This window comes from Carlito syrichta, unplaced genomic scaffold (genome assembly GCF_000164805.1).
Source record: "Carlito syrichta isolate Samal-C Ts95f unplaced genomic scaffold, Tarsius_syrichta-2.0.1 Scaffold309093, whole genome shotgun sequence".
In the NCBI taxonomy this organism is placed as follows: domain Eukaryota; kingdom Metazoa; phylum Chordata; class Mammalia; order Primates; family Tarsiidae; genus Carlito; species Carlito syrichta.
In genome coordinates, this window is record NW_007253189.1 from 1,172,397 (window position 1) to 1,196,888 (window position 24,492).

A 24,492-nucleotide genomic window follows, 5' to 3' on the forward strand; every position below is an offset into this window, starting at 1 on the left:
CTGCACTCCAGTCTGGGCAACAGAGTGAGACTCCAACTCAAAAAAATATATATATATATTGAAAAATATATTCATTTTTTAACTTAAAAATCTCTTGACATTGTATCCCCCATAGCTATTTCTTATTTCTCTTCTCAGTAAAATTTATAAGTTGTTTTGGCTTTGATCCCTCCCACTCCCACTTTACTCTTTTCCCATCATTCCATCAGGACTATCCTTGTCTCTGTCAACCAATGACCTTTGTATTGCCAAATTTAAGATCTCCTGATCCTTCTCTTCCTCCTCCTTCCCTCCTTCTCCTCCTTTTTCTTCTTTCTTCCTCCTCCTCCCCTCCCTCCCCTCTTCCTCCTCTGCGTCATTGTCATCGTCTCCTCCTCCTCCTCTTCCTTCTATTCTCCTCCTCTTCTTCTATACTTCTCCTCCTTCCAGTTCTCCTCCCTCTTTCCCTCCCCCTCCCCTTCCTCCTCCTCTCCTTTCTTCTCCTCCATATCCCTCTCCCCCTCCTCCTCCTCTGCCTCTTCCTCCTCCTCCTTTCCGCCTCCTTTCCGCCTCCTCTTTCTCCTCTCCTCCTTCTCCCTCAACCTCCTAGGCTCAAAGGATCCTTCTGCCTCAGCAGCCAGAGTAGCTGGGACTATAGGCACAAACCACTGCGCCCAGCTATGTTGCCCAGGCTGGTTATGAACTCCTGGACTCAAGCAATCCTCTCACCTCGGCCTCCCAAAGTGCTGGGATTATGGACATGAACCACCATGCCGTCCACTCTGTTTTACTCTTACTTCTCTCAGTAGCAAGGCTGATCTCTGTTTTCTTTGACACTCTGCTTCCTGGATCTCCTCCTTCCTCTCTGGGCTCTCCTCAAGTCACCTTCTCTCCTCAGTCTCTAAATGGTGATGTACCCAAGTTCTAAGATGTCCCTCTTCTCTATTTGTTCACTCTCCATAGACATCCTCTTCTAATTTAAAGACTTCAAATAACATCCATTTACTAATGACCCTCCCATTTGTATCTTCAGCCTCAAACTGTGTTTGGAACTTCAGATTCCTGCCACATAAATGTCTAAGAGGCATTTTGAATTTAACATAAGCAAAAGAGAACTCTTGATTCAGCCTCCATTTCAAACTTGCTTTTCTCCTAATCTTCTCACCTCAGTAAGTGGTGCTGTTAGCCCCCACATGCTCAAGCCAAAATATCTAGGCATTACTTCTGATTTATTTCTTTCCCATCCTCTTCCAGTCCTTCAGTACGTATTATCTTCTCTATCTTCAAAAACTTTCCCAAATTTATACCCTTCCCTCTGCTTCACCACCAGTCCCCTAGTGCAAGCCATGTCATCTCTCACCTGGACTAGAGAATTTAAAAAACGTTTATCAGTTCATGTCATATTTCTTAAACCCCCCTCTCCCCAGGTGGCCTCCCACTGTACTCAGAATGAAATCCAGACTCCCTGGCTTTTCAAGCTTGCTGTGACCTGACTCATATCAGTCTCTCAGTTCTCTCTTTGTTGACTATGCACTGAGCCTCAGTGTCCCTTCTTTTTGTTCCTTGAGCATGCCAGGCTCATGATCACTGTAGGACCTCTGTACAAGCTAATCTCAGCCAGAAATGCTCTTCTTCCAATCTTTGTGTGCTTGGCTCTCTCTTATTCAAATTTCTTCTTAAATACACATACTTCAGAGAGATCGTGTTGTTTGGATCATAGTGGTGGTGGTGGTAACACAAAGGCTGTGCTCAGAAGCAAAGCCAGAGAGATGTGCAGGGACTGGGTCATAGAGAGTTCTGTATACCCTGCAAGGGAACCCTCTCTGACACGAACAATAACAGTAGCAGTGCCTAACATTTATTGAGTGCTTCCTATGTACCAGAATCTCATTGTACTTTATTGTATTAGTTTCTTTAATCTGCACAACAACCTGATGAGGCAGGAGGTACTGTTATTATCTCTATTTATAAATAAATAACCATAGGTACCAAGAGAACAGGGTACTTGTCCAAGGTCACTCATAAAGGGCAGAGGTAAGATTCAGACTCAGGCAGTTTGGTTCCAAAATGTATACTCCTAACCAGGGCACTGTGCATCTTCTTACAGATGCCTTTGCATAGGCAGCTCAGAGGCCTTGAGGAGGCTTAAGTGTGGGAAAGACATGATCAAATTAGTTCTTTGAAAAGGCTGCACTGGAGTCACATTGCATCTTATATAGGGGTTTGTTTCTAAAAGGCAAACAATGCTGAGTTCCATGTCTCCTTGACTGTGCATGAGGTTGGCTATGCCCACGGTGGCATATCATGTCTCAGTCAGTTCAACACAGCAGCTTTTCCTCTTTCTTGGAGCAGAGGGCAGAGGCTTTGGAAGACGTGCATGTAATAGATAAATAGCCAATTTGTGTTGAGGAGGGCCTTGTTGTTTGAAAAGCACAAAGGCATCACACTCCTGCAGAAACTGAACCCCTGTAACATGACAACAGACTCAGCCTCCCCTCTCATTCTCTCCAGGGCCCACACTCAATGAATGGCAGCAGAGCCTGTGCATTGCTTAGATGGTGATTTCCCCTGCCCCCATCTTGAGAGAAGTCCACAGTGGCATGGTATGTGAGGATCTGCACTGCGCTCAGCAGCAGGGTGCAGGAAGGACTGCATGCAAATGGGGAGGCGGGAGGAAGGTGGGAAGAACAAGCAGAATACTGCAGCTGCCGCCCAGGTAGAGAGTGGCCTCAGTTAAGGTCAGAGTGGGAGGACAGGAGAATAAGCACACAAGAGATGTAAAGAAAGCTAAATCTTCTGGACCTAATAACCAATGGGATTTGTTTTCTTCGTACTTTTTCTCTGATCTGAAAATGTGTTACATCATTGCATCTTTCTGTTTTCAAAGTCTGGTAAAATTCTAATTTCCACATTCTGGACTGATGACTACTGAAATAGGCCTGAGAGTCACTGCAGGTGTTTGGAACCTTGAACCATCCATCTATTTTGTCATAGTGGTGCAATATTTCTGTTTTTACTTACAAACTGACATTATGTGAGGTCTCTTGATAGCCACTGTTATGTTCTTGTACAAGATTTATATTCAGTTCTCTGATTTTTTTCAGAATTGAAATGATTTTGTAACTACTTTAAAGAAAATGTTGTTGTGATTACAACAATGATAAAAACTAAACAATCCAGCCAGTGCATAGGAAAAAGAAACTGCGAGAAACACATTAAAATACAGACAATGATTGTGTTCCTATTGGCAATTTATTTTTCCCTTTTCTGTGTTTTCCAAGTTAAAAAAAAAATGTGTCCAGGGTACATGCAAAATGTTAAAACAAAACAAAACAAAAGAACCTTGTTTTAAAAAAGGGCAAACTTAAAAAATAAAAGCTCCCGGTAATCTCATAATCCTAACATAACATATGTTTTCATTTTTGAAATGCCTTTCTTCACACACATGCTTAGTTTTCATAGCTGCAGCCCTGACAAATGCAGCTTTGTATATTCTTTTCATTTTATAGACTATTGTCAACATTATTTCATTTCTCTACATGACTTTCGTAATTGGCATTTCTAATGACTGCCCTGCATTCCATGATGTTGATGCTTTATACTGAACTCTCTTTGGACATTTGGATTGTTTCCAAATCTTTGCTCTTAGATAAGATGTAATGAGCATTTTTGTTCATTTAGCATTTTTGAGTTCGTTCAGTTCTTCCCTTAAAGTGAATTCCCAGGAGTGAGCTCACTGCATGGAATTTGAATTCTTTTATGGCTTTTGGTTCGTGCCAGGTAAGGTCCTGCTTTCTAGAAGAGTTGATTGAATGTGGATGGTCACTTTATGTGCGTGTACCCATCCCATTTTCTCTCACCGCTGTTGAGCCCCTATGATATTTTAATAATGTGCATTATTTCTAAATAAATCATGTTTATTGAAGAAAACTTAGAAAATATATAAGTGTATAAAGAAGAAAAGAAGTAATTTAGAATCCTACCACCCAGGGGTAAGGATTTTTAAAATGTATTTCTTTCCAAGTGTATGTTTCATAATGTTACAGCATGTTGTTCTATGAAAGTGTAACTACTTCTCTATTGTTGTAGAGAGGTCTTCTCCTCCCTCCATCTTAAGTGTCTGTTCTGAGTAATACTGGAAGGAACTTTCTTGTGAATAAATCTTTGTGCACATCTTGGAATCATTACTTAGGGAAATTCCTAGAAGCAGAATTTTCTTTTTCTTGCTGGATTGAAGAGTATGGACCTTGTTAAGGCTTTTGATGGATATTGAGAACTTGCCATTGTGAAAAGTTGTGCCTCTTTATACTTCACGTGCTAATGTTTGGATGCCATCCCTGCCTTCGCTGGGTTAACACCAGTGGCCATTTATCTGTTTATCTTGAACGAAGTTTGGATCTCTTTACTTTTTGGTCCTTGAGCATGCTGTTTCTGAGATTAAAAGTCCTGGAATTTATTTTTTATTCAAGATTTCCCTCAGGTGGTAAATTTATTCACCCACATCTTCATCCAGCCCTCAATCTGAACCACAGCATGTTTTCCTGAATTCTTGATTTCCTAGATTTGGTGAAATCTAGAACCCTTTGAAAAATGCTGCTTATTTTAGCTTAAAAATGTCCTCCATTCTCAGCCTTTTCTTCAGTAAATACTTGTTGAATTCAAGCTTAAGGAACTCAGAGTTTAGAGAGGAAGGTGAGATAATTACAGATCATTACAATATAATGTGATGAGTGCTTGAATTATGTTATTTATATTAGGTTACTGAAAGCATAGAGAAAGAAGATACTCATTCTACATGTGTTATTTGGGAAGGAATTGCAGAGGAGGGGGCATCTGAGCTTTATCTTACAGGACAAGAAGGTGAAACGGTATGCTAGAAAGGGGAAGAGCATGTGCAAAGGCATGAAAGCATGAGAGGACCCGGAGTGTTTGGAGAAAAGAGAAAATATGTATGATGAAGTTCAAGGTATATGAGGCATGGAGAGCTGTGAATTTGTGTCAGATTATAAAGAGCCTTATTACACTAACCTAAGGAGTTTAAACTGCATTCTCAAGGCTGGGAATTAGTCGGTACTTGTGGGAAAACACTTCGTAGACAGGCCACAGGGAACCTGGTTGGAAGTCTGTAACAGACTGACTGGATGAGAGCTGATCAGGGCCCGAGGTGGAGCAGAGGGTTATTCAAGCTACATTTCTGACAGAAAATCTGCAGGCCTTGGTGACAGAGACTTAGGGCATGCTATGTGTATGTGTGTGTGTGTGTGTGTGTGTGTGTGTGTGTACGGTGTGTGTGTGTGGTATGCATGCTATGTGTGTGTATATGGTGTGTGTATGTGTGGGTAATGTGTGTGTGTGTGGTGTGTTTGTGTATATGGTGTGTGTTTGTGGTGTGTGTGTGTGGTGTGTAGGGGGGTATGTATGTGTATGTAGAATGTGTTGGTGTGTGTGTATGGTACGTGTGTGTGTGGTGCATGTGTGGTGTGTGTGGTGTGTGTATATGGTGTGTGTATGTGGCATGTGTATGTGTGGTGCATGTGTGGTGTGTGTATATGGTGTGTGTATGTGGCATGTGTGTATATGGTATGTGATGTGTATGGTGTGTGTGGTGTATATATGGTATGTGTGGTGTGTCTATGTGTATGTTTGTGGTGTGTGTGTGTATATGGTGTGTGTGTGTGTGTGTGGTATGTCTGTGTGTATGTATGGTGTGTGTGGTGTGTATATGGTATGTGTGTGTGGTGTGGTGTGTGTGTATGTGTGTGTGTGTGTGTGTGTGTGTGTGTGTGTGGTATGGTGTGTGTTGGAGATCATGTTGAGGGAGAATTTATACACTATCATCTGCATTTGAATTTGCCACATTACACATATGATAATGCACAGGAAAACACTTAGCAAACCAGAAGTGCCCTCTAGATGTCAAAACGTATTGATAGTAACAGTACCTAAGAAATTCTGCTCAGTCTCTAATCCCAGCACTTTGGGAGACTGAGGCAAGTGGATTGCCTGAGCCCATGTGTTCAAGACCAGCCCGGGCAACTTGGTGAGACCTCATTTCTACAATAAATCAAAAATTAGCCAGGCGTGGTAGTATGCGCCTATGGTTCCAGCTACTTGGAAGACCTAGGTGGAAGGACTGATGGAGCCCAGCAGGTCGACAGTGGGGTGATGGAGAGACTCCAACTCAAAAAAAAACAAAAACAAAAATTCTGACCACAAGGGCTATTTCAAGGATGTGATGGGACTGTGTGTGTAAAGCACCTGAGCGCTGGACAAATGTTCTTTTATGTGGCACAGGACCTGTCACAAACTTGGGAGACTTCCTATTTTATTTCCGTCTCTTGGGGTCCCAGAATATGTGGACACTTGCTTCCCTCTTGCTTTTTCTCCTGCCTGTAGTGAGGAGAGAATCCATCTGAATAGCTGAGGGAAGGGTCCTGCCTGGTGTGGCAGTTTTCCAGCAGGGAGGATTCACTTCTGTACTTGGTAGGCCTCTGGTCCTGGGGTGGAGGACCATCAGGGTAAACACTTGAGCCATGTTCTGGTCTGTGGCCCTGACCTCTGGCTGCCTGGCCAGGGTGCATTGTGTGCTCAGCCTGGGGGAGGAGACTGAAGATGCCGATAAGGAGGCCCTTCCGGTACAGCCAAGCAGGCACAGGGAAGCTTCTGTGGTAGAAAGATTAGACACAGACCCTGATTTAGAGAACACACCAGGGAGGGCAGCAGCGCAAAGCCCCAGAGCTCTATGTGGTGGCATTGTTTATTGTTGGAGGAGGACAACAGAGGGAGCCTTGCCTGCTTGTACAGAAGATGGAAAGAGCACGTTGGGTCTGGAAGGGCCTTTTTCAGATTAGTTCAACAAACATGTTTTGTAGATAGAAACTCTCCAACTTGGAAGGGGATTAATGAGTGGGAAGGGTGTCTTTTCTTCCCCTAGGGAACAAAGTGCCAGTATTCCCAGGCTCATTTAAGTCCGTTTGTCAAGAATCTGCTCCCAGGTGTTGTGGTACAAAGCAAATTAGCTTATCTCCACCTGGGGAGTTAACTGAGTAGGGGCCCAAGTAAGTCCTAAGCAGTGGGCCCTGCTTCTCCTATCACCTGTGGAAAATCTTATCTGTGCTCAGTGCAGGGATGTTCCATGCACCAGCCTTCTCACGATGTCAGGTGAAGCAGCACTGGAAGATAATTCAGATATTTGCTTTGGTTGATGCTGGTGAAATGCTGGTTTGTGAAATAATTTTCATTTTGCTTACATGTTTGAAATCCTGAATCTACTTTATAGTTCTACAAAAAAAGGGAGAAAAAAATTAGCCAGATCATTTGAGTCCAGGAATTCAAGGCTGTAGTGAGCTATGAACACCACTATACTCCAGCCTGGGCAACAGAGTAAGGCTCTGTTTCTAATAAAATAGGAAATAGGAAACTATCAAAGACAACATATACAGAGAATAAAATAAAATATTTTGTCTTGATTTTTGAAAATAGTATTATGGAGGTATCAGGCCTACTTTCTTTTTCCTTTCTTCTTTTTTTTTTTTTTTTGAGTCAGAGTCTCACTCTTTTGCCCAGGCTGGAGTGCAGTGGCACGCTCACAGCCACTGCAGCCTCGACCTGCTGGGTTCAGGCGATCCTTCCGCCTCTGCCTTCCAAGTGACTGGAATTACAGGCACATGCCACCATGCCCGACTAATTTTTCTTGATTTATTGTAGAGATGAGGTCTTGCCATGGGCTGGTTTCGAACCCGTGGGTTCATGCAGTCCTCTCATCTTGGCCTCCCAAAGTGCTGGGATTATAGGCATGAGCCACTGTGCTGGCCTTTTTTTTTTTTTTTAATATCTTAAAAATATTTTAAAAGCTGCCTCTGAGCTCCTTCCTTCTAACTGCACCTCCAATTCATAGCACAGATTCATGCCAGCTGCTCTGATGGTTATGCCTCGTCAGCAGCTCTGATCTAGAGCTAGGAGACCTGTGTATGTTTTTCTGGCTCCATTGCTTGCATGCTGTATGGCCTAAGGCAAGTCACTTTCTTGGCTTCAAATCTCATCTCTGTAAAATGGGGAGAAAAAGGTGGGCTGCTTCTGCTTTCCCAGAAGGATTCTGTGTCAAAGTGCAGTGACATAATTCTAAACAGTACAAATGTATGAGAGTTTTGTTTTTATTAGTGATACAAACAAGTTACCAATTGATCCATTGGTTCTGGCTGTCATACAACAGATACTTGGCTTTGAGGGAATTTGGTTTGAAAGAATGAATCCTCCTTGTGGGACTCGCTGTGCTGAGGCATGGCTTAGAGAAAGCAGTGATACACACAGTGAACTGGAAAAGTAACTCCAAGGTCTGGTGGGACATTTCTTTCTGGGGCTCTTATCACATGAAGGGGTGCAGTAGGGCAGACAAGGAGAAAGATAATAGAAAGAGCACCCCAAATAGATTTTTTTGACAGGACCTCTCCCCCTGTATTAGGAACTATCTTTTCTTTTGAGCACTACTGTAGACTGAATGCAAAAGCAGAGTGTAATTTGAGAATTGGAGGACCAGGCTTGGTGGCTCAGCCTGTAATCTCAGCACCTTGGGAGGCCAAGGTGAGTGGATTGCCTGAACCTGTGGGTTCGAGAACAGACTGGGCAACGTTGTGACACCTATCTCTACAATAAATCATAAAAACTAGCCGGATGTGGTGGCCTGCGTCTGTAGTTCCAGCTATTCGGGAGGATCACCTAAACCCAGCAGGCGGAGGCTGTGGTGGCCATTAGCATGCCACTGCACTTCAGCCTGGGCAAAACAGTGAGACTCCGACCCAAAAAGAGAGAGAGAGAGAGAGAGAGAGAGAGAGAGAGAGAGAGAGAGAGAGAGAGAGAATTGGAGGTTATCTTCTTTCCTAGAAACAACTAAATATTATAGCCTCCCCAGGAGCAACTACTGTTGCCAGTTTCTTTTGTATCAGTCCAAAAATATCTCATGCATATAGAAATATAGGATCCTATGCCTCCTCTTCTTTTTCATTCTCCACCTTTCATCTTTCACTTAATACAGCTTGCAGATATGCATAGCAGGCTGTATGGTCCACTGATGTATGGTTGCCATAATCTATACAATCATTCTTTTTTTTTTTTGAGAAATAGGGTCTTATTCTGTTGCCCAGGTTGGAGTGCTGTGGTGGCTCACTGCAGCCTCAAACTCCTAGGCTCAAATGAACCTCCCTCCTCAGCCTCCCAAAGTTCTGGGATTACATCAGCCTCCCAAAGTTCTGGGATCCCAAAGTTCTGGGATTACATGAGTGAACCACCATGCTCAGCTGTACAACTTTTTTTTTCCTGCTGATGGGCTTTTAGCTTGTTTTCATAATTGCTATTATAAATTCTGTTGTAGTGAATATCCTACTACATGTACCTTTGTACACAGGTATGACTACATGCAGGTAGATTTCTAGAAGTGCAGCTGCTGGATCAGAAGGTTTGTAATAGCATTTTTAGTTTTAATCAATAGTACTCTCCGCAGAGGTTGTATTGATTTCCCTCCCGCTAGTAGTATACAAGTACCCCATTTCTCCATACTCTCACCAATACAGAATGAACTTTGCCAATCTGAGATGAAAAATGGCTTCTCAGCCGGGCTCGGTGCCTCAGCCTGTAATCCCGCACCTTTGGGAGGCTGAGGTGAGTGGATTGCCTGAGCCCGCGAGTTCGAGACCCGACTGGGCAGCGAGACCTCATCTCTACAATAAATCAAAAAATCAGCCAGGCGTGGTAGCACACGCCTGTAATTCCGGCTACTCGGAAGGCTAAGGCAGAAGGATTGCCGAAGCCCAGCAGGTCAAGGCTGCGGTGGCTGGGAGCGGCCACTGCACTCCAGTCTGGGCGACAGAGTGAGACTCCACCTCAAAAAAAAAAAAAAAAAGAAAAAAGAAAAAAAGAAAAATGGCCTCTCAGTGTAAATTAGTTTTACTTATAATTTATAGTTAAAATTATCATTCTATAAATTAAGTTAATTATATATTATATGCGAATTATAATTTATGACTAAAATTATAATTATAAATTCATTATAGTTTGAATTTACTCTCATGAGTAAGGTTGACCATTTCTTTAAAAAAAATTAGCCAGGTGTAGTGGCTGACATCTATAATCCTAGCACTTTGGAAGGCCACGGCAAGAGGATTGCTTGAGCCCAGAAGTTCAAGACCAGGTTAGGCAACATAGTTGGGCGTGTTGGTACATCCATAGTCCTAGCTACTTGGGAGACTGAGGCAGGAGGAACACTTGAGCCCAGGAGCTCAAATTCAGTCTGGGCAACATAGTGAGACCTTGTCTCTTAAAAATCTATATATAATATAGATATGTGTGTGTGTGTGTGTCTGTGTGTGTGTTCTATTTTATTTCCTTTCTAGTGAACTATATGCTCATATCCTGAACCCATTTTTTTCTAGTGGGTTATTGGATTTTTCTTATTCATTCATAGGAACTGTTTATACATTTAACAAAATTAGACAATTATATGTATTGCAGATATTTGGTTCTTCATTTTTATTATTTGGCTACTCAGAATTTCTTGAATCAGTCAAAATTGTCAGTATTTTTATTTTATAGCCTTGATTTTGAGTAATTCTTAGAAAACCTTCCCCATTGTAAGATTTTGTGTGTATGTATGTGTGTGTGTATGTATATATATATGTGTGTGTGTGTATATATATATATATATATATATATGTATATATGCCTATATATAAAATGTTTTCTGCTAGTACTTTTATGCCTTCATTTTTTTAGATACAAACCTTGAATCTATCCAGAATATATTTTAGTAAGGAGTGAGACAGCTCCAACTTGATTTTTTTGTTTTCAGAAAGACCTGGGTTTTGAATCCAGGTGCTTTTACTCATTAGCTATTTGATTTTTAACTAATTAACTCCTCTGAACCTCAGTTTTCTTGTCTGTATAATGAGAATAATAACACCCATGTAATGAGCTATTGAAAAGATTAAATAAGATTATATATGGGAAGCATTTAGCATAGTTCCTGACACACAGTGTATTCAAGCCATGGTCCAAATGCCCAGGAACCTTAGATAACAGTGTGTTTTGGCAAAGAGAAGAAATTCTAGATAGCCAAGATACAGAGGCCACCTCACCACTCTCCACTGTGTCACAAAAGTTAGTCACTTCATTACCCTCAGTTTCCTCACTTGCATAAGAAATGATAAGAACAAGCTCGTGAGGTTGTTGGAAGGTCCAGATTAGATCATGTCTGTGAAAGAACTTTATAAACTGTAAAGGTCAATATAAAAATGCTGGCGTTTATGGCCTGGTGGATAAGAAACAGCCACGGCACAGGTGGGTGTTTGACATCTGGGGCCAAGGAGAATAATTAACTTGCAATAACATGAAATTAGCAGCTGATGTAAAGCAAGCGAGCTTGCAGCAGTTGATTATAGTAATGGTTAGTAATTGCCTCCTTGTAATTAAGCAATAATGAGCTCCCTGGGACAGGACCTTGTTAGAGAGAGAGAGATGGATCAAAGGCTTTGAATTCAATGTATGCGTATTGAACACATCAGTGGGATAAGCAGAGATGGGTGTCTTGCTAAGGTAAAGTCCTTGTCCATAAGGATGGTAGTGGTGAGAGCCATGTAGAGCATGGCCCCTTCCATTGGGCAGACATGTGGGGCACATTTGGAAGAAGGTCTGGGATTGTTGAGGAAGGAAGACTCCTGCAGAGCCCCGTTGCTGTTCTTGAAATTTTACTTGTTGCCCTTTGCTATCCCTCTGCTTAGTTGTTCTGGATTTATCAGGGATATCTTGTTTGTTTGTTTCCTTTCTTTCTTTCTAAGCAGGATTTATTGAGAGAACAGAAAAACTCCACAGTGGGAGAGACCTGAAGGGGCTGTCCGGGATATCTTGTTTCTCATGCCCTGCCTCTCTCCCTCCACAGCTTCTGGGTGGGCATAGTAGTAAGCTGAGGGCCTCTGTTTCTACTATGACCTTGACTACTCAGATTTTCCTGGGGTAGAGTTGCCAAATAAAATATGGAATGCTCAGTTAATTTTGAATTTAAGATAAACAGCAAATAATTTTTTAGTATAAGTGTGTCCCGTGTAATATTTGAGTCATACTTATATCCTAAAATTGTATTCTTGTGTCTCATCCAATATTTGGAACAAATGTCTATTAAAATTTATTTGTTGTCATCTGAAACTGAAATTTAAGTGAGTGTCCTAGCTTTCTTTCTTTCTTTTTTATTTTTTTCTGTATCAGGCAACCCTACCTTAAGCAACTTGATTTCAAATGCTATAAAGTAGTATTTGCCACCCTAATGTTTCATGGAGCCCTAGTTGCAAAGGATATTAAAAGGTGTTATATAAGAAAAGAATTCTCATCTAAAGTCATGTTTAGTAAATCCTGGATTAAACAAAGTTAACTGGCTTTTTCATGATGGGAATTTTCAGAACATTTTAAATCTCCAAGATTGGGTGCTAGGATTTAGAATACTAAGTACTCAAAGTGTATATTGTGAAGCTACCCTCTACATCGCCTACCTTCTTTAGCATTTAAGATCATAGGAACAAATGTTGAATGAATGTTGAAGGTCTCTCGTAGTCAGTTCTATTGGTAGACCATCAGTTCTGATTTTGGGTTTTAGAAAAATACCACTGTAGAGAAAACAAACAAAAAAAGTTTATATATTCTGTGATGCTGTTTTTGTTTTAAAAATGCATACACTTGTATTAAAATATACACATAGACATGGTGTATATAAATAAAAAGACTAGAGGGATATGTACCAGAATGTTAACTGTAATTCTTCCCAGGAGGAGGTCTGGGTAGTGGAAGAAATGGTAGGTGGTTGTCTTTTCCTTTTCGTTTGTATTTTCTGCAGTCAGGATGTATGACTCTTGTTAGAATGGTGAAAAAAACCCACATTTATTATATTTTTTAAAAGGGGTACCTTTCCAGATATTATCTCATTTGTGTCTCAGCAATTCAGTGATACAGGTTCTACTATCACCCCCACTTTGTAGATAAGGAAACTTGACCCTTTTTAACAGACCCAAGGCCTATTGGCTTGATCGCCCATGCAGCCTCTTTGGTATGGGAGAATGACCACACTTACTCTCTTGGGAAGGGGCCTTGGTGCTTTTCCTCCAACCCCTCATTAATTCACAGACTAAGTCAAGGCCTGAAAGGGAAATGGACCTGCCTGAGATACGCGGTTTTTTAACAAGGACAGTCACCAAAATATTTTGGTGAGCAGGAACTGAGGGGCAGGAATCTGAAAGTGGGGGAAGAGATCTGACCTCTCTGTATGTTATAATGAGTCCCATGAGGAAAGGAATAAGGCACAGGTGTGCAACAGTGGATACAGGGTTTTTTGAAAGACCATTAAAAAAATGGTTTATGTTGCCAAATTTACGTTGCTTGGAATGGTTTTTGTTTTTATTTTTCAAGCCCTTCATACTAGATTTCCTTTCATTTGTATCTTTTTTTTTAACTTTTAAATTTTTTAAATTGTAAAATCGTGGGGTACAGTTTAGGGTTAGGTACACAAATATTCATCGTTGATACTTATCCTTGTGTGCCCCCCATTTGTATCTTTTTGAAATTCATATTTTCCTCATCTTTTTTTCCGCCTTTGAATCTTATGCATCTATCTATTTATGTAGAACTATTGTGGTGATTATGCTATTTGGGATTTTGCTCACGCATCTGAGCAGTGTTTCTGTTCATATCCCCTGTGTCTGGTACTTAGTTACATGGGTGAATGTTGACTGAGCTGTGGGCATGGTATGTGGGGAAAAGTTCGAGTCTAGCTCCTGAAAGAGACCTGGGCTGGGGAGCATAGTGAGGAGCAGTGCTTGTAAGGATCTGGAGTCAGTGTGTGGCCTCATTGATGTGGGTGTGCTGCTCCCCGAGCAAGGGGATTCTAGAACTCTGGTTCAAAGGGACCTGGGGGCCCATTCAGTCTCCAGCCCCCATGACAGATGGGATGACATGTCAACCACAAGACGGGGGCAGCAAAATCCTGCTGGAGAGGACATGGACTTTGGAGTCACATGGATGCACAGAGATCTAAGAGAAGGTTAACAGGACCCAAATTATGTAGCTTTAATAAAAGAAAGGGAAAGAGAGGCTTTGTCATAGTCAACATTGTCTTATGTGGTTACCACCTGGAACAAGCCACCAAATAAAAGTTAAGACATTTACCTTTGGCCGGGCACTTTGGGAGGCAGAGGTGAGAGGATTACCTGAGCTGAGGAGTTCGAGACCAGCCTGGGCAACTTGGTGAGACCTCGTCTCTATGATAAATCAAAAAATTAGCCAGGCGTGGTGGCCCATGCCTATAGTTCCAGCTACTTGGAAGGTTGGGGTGGAAGGATTACTTGAGCCCAGCAAGTTGCTGCATGCAACTGCACTCCAGCCTGGGCAACAGAGTGAGACTCCTACTCAAAAAAAAAAAAAGAAGGAAAGAAAGTAAGAAACTTCCCCTTTCTACAAGAGATTATTTTAATGCTCTGTTGAATATTTTTTAAGTGGACCTCTGGGGAAAAAGTGTTTGGTCTCTTTAAAAGCAGGCTTTCTGCTGGGCATGGTGGCTTAAGCCTGTAATCCCAGCACTTTGGGAGGCCAAGGCGAGAGGATTGCTTGAGTCTAGGGGTTCAAGACCAGCCTGGACAACTTGGTGAGATCTCGCCTCTACAATAAATCAAAAAATTAACCGGGTGTGGTGGCACACACCTGTAGTTCCAGTTACTTGGAAGGCTGAGGCAGAAAGATAACCTGAGTCCAGCAGGTCGAGGCTGCAGTGGCTGTGAGTGTGCCAGTGCACTCCAGAAGATTGCCTGAGCCCAGGGGTTTCAGACCAGCCTGAGAAATTTGGTGAGACCTCATCTCTATAATAAATCTAAAAATTCAGCCTGTAGTCCCAGCTACTTAGGAGGCTGAGGTGGAAGGATTGCCTGAGCCCAGCAGGTTGAGGCTGCAGTGACTGTGAGCATGCCACTGCACTCCAGCTTGAGTGACAGAGTGAGACTCTGACTCAAAAAATAAAAAATTAAAATTAAAAAAATAGAAATAAAACAGTAACTCCAACAGGTAACCTGGAGTCTACAGTCCAGCTTTAGTCATAGACTGCCAGGACTGCAACGAGACAAGCTTTAGCCATAGACTGCCAGGACTTTAAAGACACCAAACCATTTTTTCCCCAGAGGTCCACTTTAAAAATATTCAACAGAGCATTTAAATAATTTAGAAAGGAGAAGTGTCTTAATTTTTATTCTGTGGCTTGCTCTAGGTGTAACCACATGAGACAATGTTAACTATGACAACAACTCTCTTTCGCTTTCTTTTCTTTTCTTTTTTGAGTTGGATTCTCACTCTGTCGCCCAGGCTAGAGTGCAGTGGCACACTCGCAGCCACCGTAGCCTCGACCTGCTGGGCTCAGGTGATTCTTCTGCCTTAGTCTTCCAAGTAGCTGGAACTACAGGCATGTGCCACCATACCCGGTTAATTTTTTAATTTATTGTAGAGGTAAGGTCTCGTCAAGTTGCCTAGGCTCGTCTCAAACTCATGGGCTCAGGCAATCCTCTCACCTCAGCCTCCTAAAGGGCTGGTATTATAGGCGTGAACCAATATACCTGGCCAGCACTTCCTTTTCTTAAAGGTGCACAATTTGGGCCCCATTAACATTATTTTGACAGTCCTTTTTCTAAGGTCCTTAATTTTTGATATTTTTCTGTTGATTCCCTGCTGTGGTTCTTTGACCTCTGGCAAGGATGTAGAAATAAATATATGTTAAACAATCTAGGCAGAGAAAAAAAATGTAGTCCAGGACCATGCGTCCTGTTTCTTACTGCTTTGAAATCAGGTAGTCATGGTGCACAGGGCCTAAGGTTTTCCTGATATCCTTGTGCATATCACTGAGTTTCATTTTATTTTCACTTTTTTTTTTTTGAGTCTGGGTCTCACTCTGTCACACAGGCTGGAGTGCAGTGGCATGATAATGGCTCACCACAGCCTTGACCTCCTGGGCTCAGGCGATCTTTTCTGTCTCAGCCTCCCAAGTAGCTGAGACTACAGGTATGCGTCACAACACCTGGCTAATTTTTTTATTTTTTATTTTTATTTTTTTTTGTAGAGATGAGGTCTTGCTATGTTGCCCAGGCTGGTCTCGAACTCCTGGACTTAAGTGATCCTCTTGCCTCAGCCTTGTAAAGTGCTGGGATTACAGGTATGAACAACTGCGCCTGGCTTATTTTCACTTTTAATAGCTGTACTGATCTTTGTTGTCATGCCATATCCCTGAATTTTTAAAAGGGGTTTGACTTTGATTCTTTTTTTAAATAGGAAAAAGAAAGCTATTTTGTTTTAAAAAAGACACAAATTACAGTGATATGCAGCATCATGTAGTTCTGTGAATAAAATAACATCAAACATATCAAGAAAAATCAATCTTTAAACTACTGTGTGGTAAAAGAAGGTTTGTATTTGAAGAGGGGAAGAGAAAAGAAAAACCACACTTATTGGATTCTTGCCCTCTTCAATTCATCACATCTTTCTTGGGCTCTTACTATGAGTCAGGCATTATGAAAGGCACTGTGGGACATGGATGCTGAAGAATAACTTTTCTTGTTCCTTAATCTCCCCCTCTCTCAAGTTGGGATACTAATAGTGTAGTGTCCACCTCATAGGACTGTTGTGATGATTAAATTCCTTAATAATGTTGAGTGAGATGATGATGATGGAGAGGAGTTGGGGTAAGACTCAACCAGATACTTCATTGCCCTCAAGCTGCTCATAGTTATGGGGTGGCAGGGGGAGAGAGACAGAGAGAGAAAGAGAGAGAGAAGGAGCGAGGGATGGGGGAGGAGGGAGAGAGAGAGAGAAAGAAAAAGGGAAAGAGGGAGGGAGGAGGGAGAGAGAGAGAAAGGGACAGAGAAAAGGAGAGGGAGAGAGAGAGAAAGGGAGAGAGTGAGAAAGAAAAGGAGAGAGACAGAGGGAGAGAGAGACAGAGGGAGAGAGAGAGAGAGGGAGCGAGGGATGGGGGAGGAGGGAGAGAGAGAGAAAGAAAAAGGGAAAGAGGGAGGGAGGAGGGAGAGAGAGAGAAAGGGACAGAGAAAAGGAGAGGGAGAGAGAGAGAAAGGGAGAGAGTGAGAAAGAAAAGGAGAGAGACAGAGGGAGAGAGAGACAGAGGGAGAGAGAGAGAGGAGGAGAAGGAGGAGGGAGAGAAGGAGGGAGAAAAGGAGGGAGGGGGAGAGAGACTGAAGTGCTGAGAGATGGGGGTTGGAGTGTGTAATAATTAATTATAGTTAAGTATGGTGAGTATTACTACAGGAGAGGAGGAGGACATTGTGGAAGCACAGAACAGGGAGACCCAGGCTCCCTTGCAGGTCAGAGAAGTGGTGTTTAAGCTGAGATCTAAAGGGGGAGTAAAAGTTAACTGGACTGTGGGCGGTAAGGGTCAGTTGTGTTCTGTGTTCTGGGAGAAGGAACAATGACCATGAAGGTCTGAGGAGAAAAGCAATCCCATGGTATTTAAGTAACTGAAGAAATCCCGTGAGCCTAGTGTGTGGGTTAGGAGGAGAGTGGTGAGAGGTGGGGCTGCCAGTGAAGGCAGAAACCAGGTCATGGAAAACGTCTGAGTCATATTAAGGAGTTTGTGTGACTAAGAGCCAGATATTGTCCTTGAGGGTTTCTGTTAATTCTTTTAAGTATCACAGTTCTGTGATATATGTGTTATTATCGCCATTTTATTGAGGCTCTGAAAAATTGTCATTTTCTCAAAGGCACAGAGTTAGAAGCCAGAATTTGAACCTAGGTCTCTCTGGCTCCATATTGATGATACCATGTACCTTTGGAACCTGAAATCCGACTGTTAGCTTTATAATTTTGGGCCACCCTCTTATTTTCCTTTAACCTCTGTTTACTCATCTGTAAAATAGGTAGTATGTTAATAAATATCAGCTTCGTATATTTGGGAAAACAAGTGGAAATATAGTGTGTGGCATATTGTTAGTGCTACCACTGCTTATGGATCTATTTGTTCAGATATGGTTTTCCTTCACGTTCCCCATGAACTGCCACCTGCTTGTTGACTTGGCTGTCAGTTATCTTTCCAAGGATCAGTTGAACCTACATAGAAATCGCCCTTACACACAGGAATGTACTCCCCTGGTTCATTGGGCCCTCCCCTCTAACCTATAAGCCTGCAACTGGCCCTGAGGCTTCCTAAACTCTCCCAAGCACCCTTTCTCTCAAGAGCTCACTGATTACCCTTTTCCTCTTCCTCCAGGGCCCAGGGAGCCTGTTCTGCCTTATGAAATGAGCTTCACTGTTGACTCCAATTGTTATTTAACTTCTTTTTCATTGTTTAACTTTTTTCATGTTGAACTCTTCTCTGCATTTCCTATGGTGATAGGTACTATAGTAGGCTCAAGAGATAACAGCTGCTTTCACCAGGATAAGGCTATATGGGTACTAAGGCTCTTTTGTACTTTTAAAAAAAATCATTGCAACAGTCCTCTGAAGTAGACAGAGCTTGTAGTATTCTTTTTAGCACAACTGGAGAAAATAAGGCCTACATATAAGCAATCTGCATTAACTAGTTCTTTCCTGATGTAGAGTAGACATTTGTAGAGTACAACTCTATCCCAGGAGCTAGGAAAACAGAGTCGACCTCAAAGATAAAGCAGACATTTGGACAAATAACTGTATACAGTGAGTGAAGTTTTTAGGGCAGAGGAGTGGTAGAGGTGCTTATTGTTATTTGGGGAAGATCAGTGAAAGATTCAGAAAGAGATGCTTGCATTGGGCCTTCAAGGACTTCATAACACAGAAGGAATGGGAGGGAGGGGATCTCAGGCAGAAGAAATGGCACATTCCAAACCTATAAGAATGACATGGCAAGCACTTTTGGAGGCTCCGTAGCATGGGCATGGCTGGCAGAAGATGTGTAGGAATGGGGTAGTGGCAGAGGGGCAAGGTGTCTAGGACTGCCACTGGTGAGACCCCATGGTCTCCAGGACTTGCAGGAGACTGAAAGGACCCATCGTGTTCCTTCGCCTTCATTTGGTCTCCTAGTCAATTAGCACTTCTTCAGAGACATGCACAGCTCATAAACTACCTGTAAGCTCTGATGGACTCTCCTTTGTCCTTGCTTCATTGCACCCCAGCTTGCCTGCACATAGATTTGTAATCTCCTTTACATGCTAAAAGAAAACAGATTCTATCACAGGAGCAACCTGTACCCTGACAGCTTGGAGGAATAAAGGTTACCAGGTGAAAGGACATCTGTGTCATTTGCTCTCTGTGGCATGAAGTAGCTGGGAGGGAATAAAGTCCATCTGTGACCCAACACCTGTGTTCCTCTCTTGCTGGCAGGGTCAACAGAGAGGAGCATGACATTGCTCTATAAATGAGTCAGACCTGTTGTTCCCCTAGGAGACAGGGCTGGAGTGGCTTGAGCTCTTTGGGAAAGTCTGACGGAGCCCCTCTCACTCTTGCCTGTGTTTACCTTGCAGCTGTGTAAATGAGTATGGAAGATTATGATTTCCTGTTCAAAATTGTTCTAATCGGCAACGCTGGTGTGGGGAAGACGTGCCTTGTGCGACGATTCACTCAGGTAAGGGAACTTGGAGGTGCAGGTTTGGGTGTCTCAGTCTTGCCTTCGGGACTAGGAAAATCTGCTCGGGTGGGTGGCTGCTCCCACTGCCAGCCTCTTGGCTGGGAGTTCCTATTGCGCCCTTTGAAAGCTGCATACACTGGTGGCCTGGACTAGAGTTTTTAAACTACTTTGAGGGAATATGGCTCTGTGGGTTCCCACCCACCCTCCCACGTCTCCTCTTGCTTCCTTTAATGAAAGGGACAAGTGGTTTTGCTTTCAGTGTGCCATATCAAAGCTAAATTATTAGATTAAATTATCTAATCACAGAAGAGCTAGTCTTATATTTTCATAAAGTGCTCATTGGGAAAGTTGAAACTAGCTCTTCTATCTAAGGCATAGGGCAACCTGATGCCAGGGAAAGAATACTGGCTTGAGAGTCAAGACATGGGTCCTGTTCCCAGTTCTGGCCTTGGCAAACTTGGGTAAGTTACCTCCCTTCCTGGGCCTTCCTGCCTTCCTGCTGTACATGAGGGGCCAAGTGAGCTCTGAGGCCCCTTCCATCTCTGACAGTCTGTGGTTCTGTGGAAAACTGGAGAGGCAGATTGAATAACACAAACAGCTTTAGGGCCCAGAGTTACTTTCGAAATGTAAGGGTTTTTCCCATGATACATGAACATAGAATAGAACCCTGGCTTTTTACTAAACCTTGGCCTGGTGAAATCAAAAGTAACAAGCTAACAGGACATCTGGGCTAGGTCAGCCACCATAGATGTGTACTAGAAACTCCAGCCGGTTTTGCTTCCACCTAATATTAGTCATCTTTTCTGCTTTTGACAGAAGGACAAGACTGCAGAGACTTAGACAAGATTTCAGTCTCTATCAAAAGTTCCCTTGACCTTGTCTTAGTACTGAAAGGTACTAAGATTATTCAGCTTACTCCTCTCATTTCACAACTGAAAAGCTCAGATCTAGAGGAAATGAATAGCTTATTGGGCTCTCACATCATGTTAGTGGCAAGGCCAGGATTAGAACCTAGGTCTCCTGGTTTTCAACCTGATAATTTCTATCTCCTATGTGTTCTCACCTTCGAAATTATTCTCTTTAAAAATACAAGTTATTAAGGTGAAAATGCCTCCATTTTGAACGGTAACTTTTACCAATAAGCACATTTGTTTTTCTTCTTTATTTCTTTTCTTTTCTGTCTGTTTTTTACCCTCCCAGCCCCTCAACTCACACATAAATTCATATTTCATAGGCACAATTATGTTTGTTTTGTTATTTGGCAGATAGAATTGGATTCGGCTCTTTGAGACAGAAGGAGTTGAGGAACAAAATGATGGGGGGAACATTGGGAAGGATTTGTTTTATTTTTTTGACATTTGTTGGACTACAAAACAACTGGAGTTATAAACTAGAAGCTTGGCAGCCTTGTATCTGAGTCAAACCAGAATAGAAGAAAATTGATTCAATATTTGTTAAGTAAAGTTATGAATGTTTATATTTACATCTTTTGCAGACATGCAACGGAATATTTTTCTTTGGGTTTGAATCTCAGTCTTTTAAAACTTTAATTAAAGAACTCTTAGTGAAAGATGCCCCAGTCTTAGCTGCCAGAACTAATGAAGTCCCTTTATTTTAATTTCTGGAAATTCTAGAATATAAGGAAAGAGGGAAGAGAAACTAGGTGAAAAGTTTTTCTTTCCTAAGCTTATAGAAAATATTATGTAATAGTAAATTGTATTATGCTTATAACTGTGCTAAAATCCCATCTTTATGGTTGAGTTGCCAGTTTGAAGTAAAACTTTTTTGTTTGTTTGTTTTAAAATGGCTTATATCAGCCTTAAGCTCTTTGAGTTTGAGGCCCAGAGAGGGGAAGTAGTTTGTCTGAAGGTCCACAGAGATCCTAAGGCTGCTGCCTCTTGGTTTGGTGACGTTTCTATTCTATTATCTCTCTGATGACTTAATTTTCTTAGATTATTTTCCCAGGGTTGTTGGCTCTGATCCCATGTAATTATATATGCATGATACATTGCAGTGAGGAAAATAGCGATCACTTTCAGTACAAAGGAAAATGCAGAAGCTTCACTGTCTTGTTCAATGTTTCTCATGCTGAGTTCTTGTTTGTTTTTTCATGCTGTTGTCCACCCCGTGGCTGCCCATGCTCAAAACTGATAACCAGCTTTTAAACTTCCTTGATTTTACCTCTTTTAAAGGAGCTATCCATTTTATCTCCACCCACAATCCTGATCTCATCTCTGTGACTGCATACCCCTCACTCTTATCCTTGTGTCTTATTTTTCTGTTTCATTCTTAAAATCGAGTCCCAATCCTGCCCTTTCCCAATTTTCCTCACTCTGTCTTTTCTCCCTTTCTTTGTCCCTTTTTCTCTTTCCTCTATTTCCAGCATTTCTCTCTCCCACTTTGTCCCTTGTCTTTCTTCCCCTCAAGACATAAATATGAAGTTAAATTAAACAGGGCTCCCATGACACTGATCAGAGTTCTCTTTTCTACCACAGCCGAAGGAAAGACTGGTAATGAGTAGTAGTGAGGGAGAGGAGGAAGAGGTTTATTTAATTGGAAGATGTGTTTAACTGTTTGTTTTCCATTATTTCTTCTTCAGGGTCTTTTCCCCCCAGGTCAAGGAGCCACAATTGGAGTTGATTTTATGATTAAGACAGTAGAGATTAATGGTGAAAAAGTAAAGGTAAGATGCTAAATGTTCACTAAGGCTTATACGTGCTATGTGAGAGGTTAGGGGAAATAGTGATTTTATAGCATTTATTAAATCTTCTAATGGAAACTCACAATATACTCAGCCATGGCAGCTTGTTGCCATATAGAGTCTACTCACCGTGGGCCCTTTATGGGGCCTGTATTGTGGCAACCCCAATCAGACAGGGTTCTTGTGTAATGTTTACCTATTCCGAAGAAATTACCTGGGGAACTGGTTGGCAAAGACATGGATATATTAATACTTATGGGAAGAAACCAATGGTGACCAGTCAGTACAAAGCTCTCCGCACATGTGAGGAGAGATTATATAACCCCAGTGTGGGAAAGGGAGTAAGACAAAGCAATAGTATTATGAGCAAGGAAGCAGAAACAAAGATGTTGACTCTCACTAACTGCCTTCAGTTCACAGATGTGCATATCTTCAAGGGCATTTTGACTGGGCACAAATGGCCTTGGCCAGGGGCCATTCTCCCAGTCGAGAAATAGTCATCAGCAAGGAGGGGAGCAGGGCATATGTCCTGCATTTACCCCACAGGGGCAGGAAGAGATTTTGAATGATGTGTTTACAGACTGGAAGACAGACAGAGAATGACTAAGGCAAGTTTTTCTTGTCTTTTCTCATGTCAGATGATATTAAAAACAAGGGAGACATTTCTATTTGGGTCGCCTGAGTTCGGCCAATAAGCAGAGCTACCTCCTCTAAACAGAAGCCCCACAAAAGAGCCTCCTGACTCCTACATTTCATTATGGGTCTTTTCATTATTAATCATTTATTAACATTATCCTGTCTCCTACCATGCCCTATCCCTAGTAAAGGAAAGATACTAAATGAGGGGGACAGGAAAGGATCCATGATCTTCACCCTATCTGTGAATACATCCCCCTCCTTTGTGGCTTCTAGATGGTACCCGGAAGAAGTATGGTATGTCCAGTAACAGAAGGGAGACAGTGTTTATTGATTATCTACTATGTGTCAGTGTCTCTGGTAGGTGCTTTTACATGTGTTACATTTAGCTTAATCTTTCCTGTAAACCCTCAAGTAAGTGGTATTATCCTTGTTTTACAGGCTTTAGAGAAGTTAAGTAACTTACATATCCATGGCTAAACAGGAAGGGAGGCAGGTAGGATTTGAACTAGCTTTGCCAACCAGTACACCCTACTGCCTCCCTGGGTCTCCCTTGCTATGAGAGAGGAAGAGAATGAACACACAATAGGCCCATCACCTTGGAGCAAGGAAAGGGGAAAAGTGATGGAAAGACAGGTAAAGGAAGACGAAACTGCATAGAAGGAGAGTAAAGACACTGATCTTTGGTGCTGTGCTCTCCTGCCATTCGGAATTATTGAAATTCCATTGGTGGATCTTTCAGAGCTGAGCTCATGAAAAGAAGTGATAACCCAGCCATCAGCAGCACAATGAAAACTGGCATTAGTGTTCTAGCTAGGTCCCAACCTAAAAATCTCACATCTGGGTCTGTGTTTATTTGCACTCCTTCCTTTGAGTGTCTTGGGAAGGGCAGAGAAATCTATGATGCTCCTATAGCATTTTATAGATACCACCACAGAGAAGTGTTTAGGACAAGACTCTGAGTTGGGGGCAGAAGCTCTCCCAGTGTCTTTGAACCCTGACTCCTTAAAATAGTTCCTATTGCAGAGACATCCATACCAACCACATTAGTGAATGGAGAACTGAGGCACTGGAAGGTAGAACAGTACAACATCCATGTAAATGCCAGTGAGAAAGGGAAAAAACAGTGTGTGTGGAGTGGGAAGGAGGAGCTAGGCTGTGGGGACAGGAAGGCAACAGGAGTGTGCTCTAGAGACACTGGTGGAAAGAGCCTTTTGTAGCTTTCTATTGTTTCAGCAGAGGGGAGGTGGCTGCCAGCCTAAGGAAGGAGTTGGTAAAGATAACTACTGTTTCATGCATTTTACTTCCAGATGTTTGGGTTTCCCATATGTATATATACATGAATACATATAAATATATACTATAGGCTTCCCTGCTAGGTTAGCATTATAGGAACCCATTGGCATCAATAAAATAAAATAAAAAAATTAGCCGGGCGTGATAGCGCGCGCCTGTAATTCCGGCTACTCGAAGGTTGAGGCGGAAGGATCGCCAGAGCCCGGCAGGTCGAGGCTGCAGTGGCCGGGAGCCGCCACTGCACTCCAGTCTGGGCGACAGAGTGAGA

At 42.3% G+C, this 24,492-nt stretch overlaps 1 protein-coding gene across 4 annotated transcripts in view; it reads left to right on the plus strand.

Annotated features, from left to right (window-relative positions):
• Positions 1-24,492, plus strand: part of RAB30 (RAB30, member RAS oncogene family) — an 85,538-nt gene that overhangs the window by 49,207 nt on the left and 11,839 nt on the right. For all 4 annotated transcript variants that reach the window (XM_021716932.1, XM_008066742.2, XM_021716930.1 and 1 more), the window contains 2 exons: positions 19,488-19,588; positions 22,191-22,274. In XM_021716932.1, the coding sequence (XP_021572607.1) occupies positions 19,496-19,588; positions 22,191-22,274 (177 nt within the window). In that variant the 5' untranslated portion in view covers positions 19,488-19,495. The remainder of the gene's footprint in view (positions 1-19,487; positions 19,589-22,190; positions 22,275-24,492) is intronic.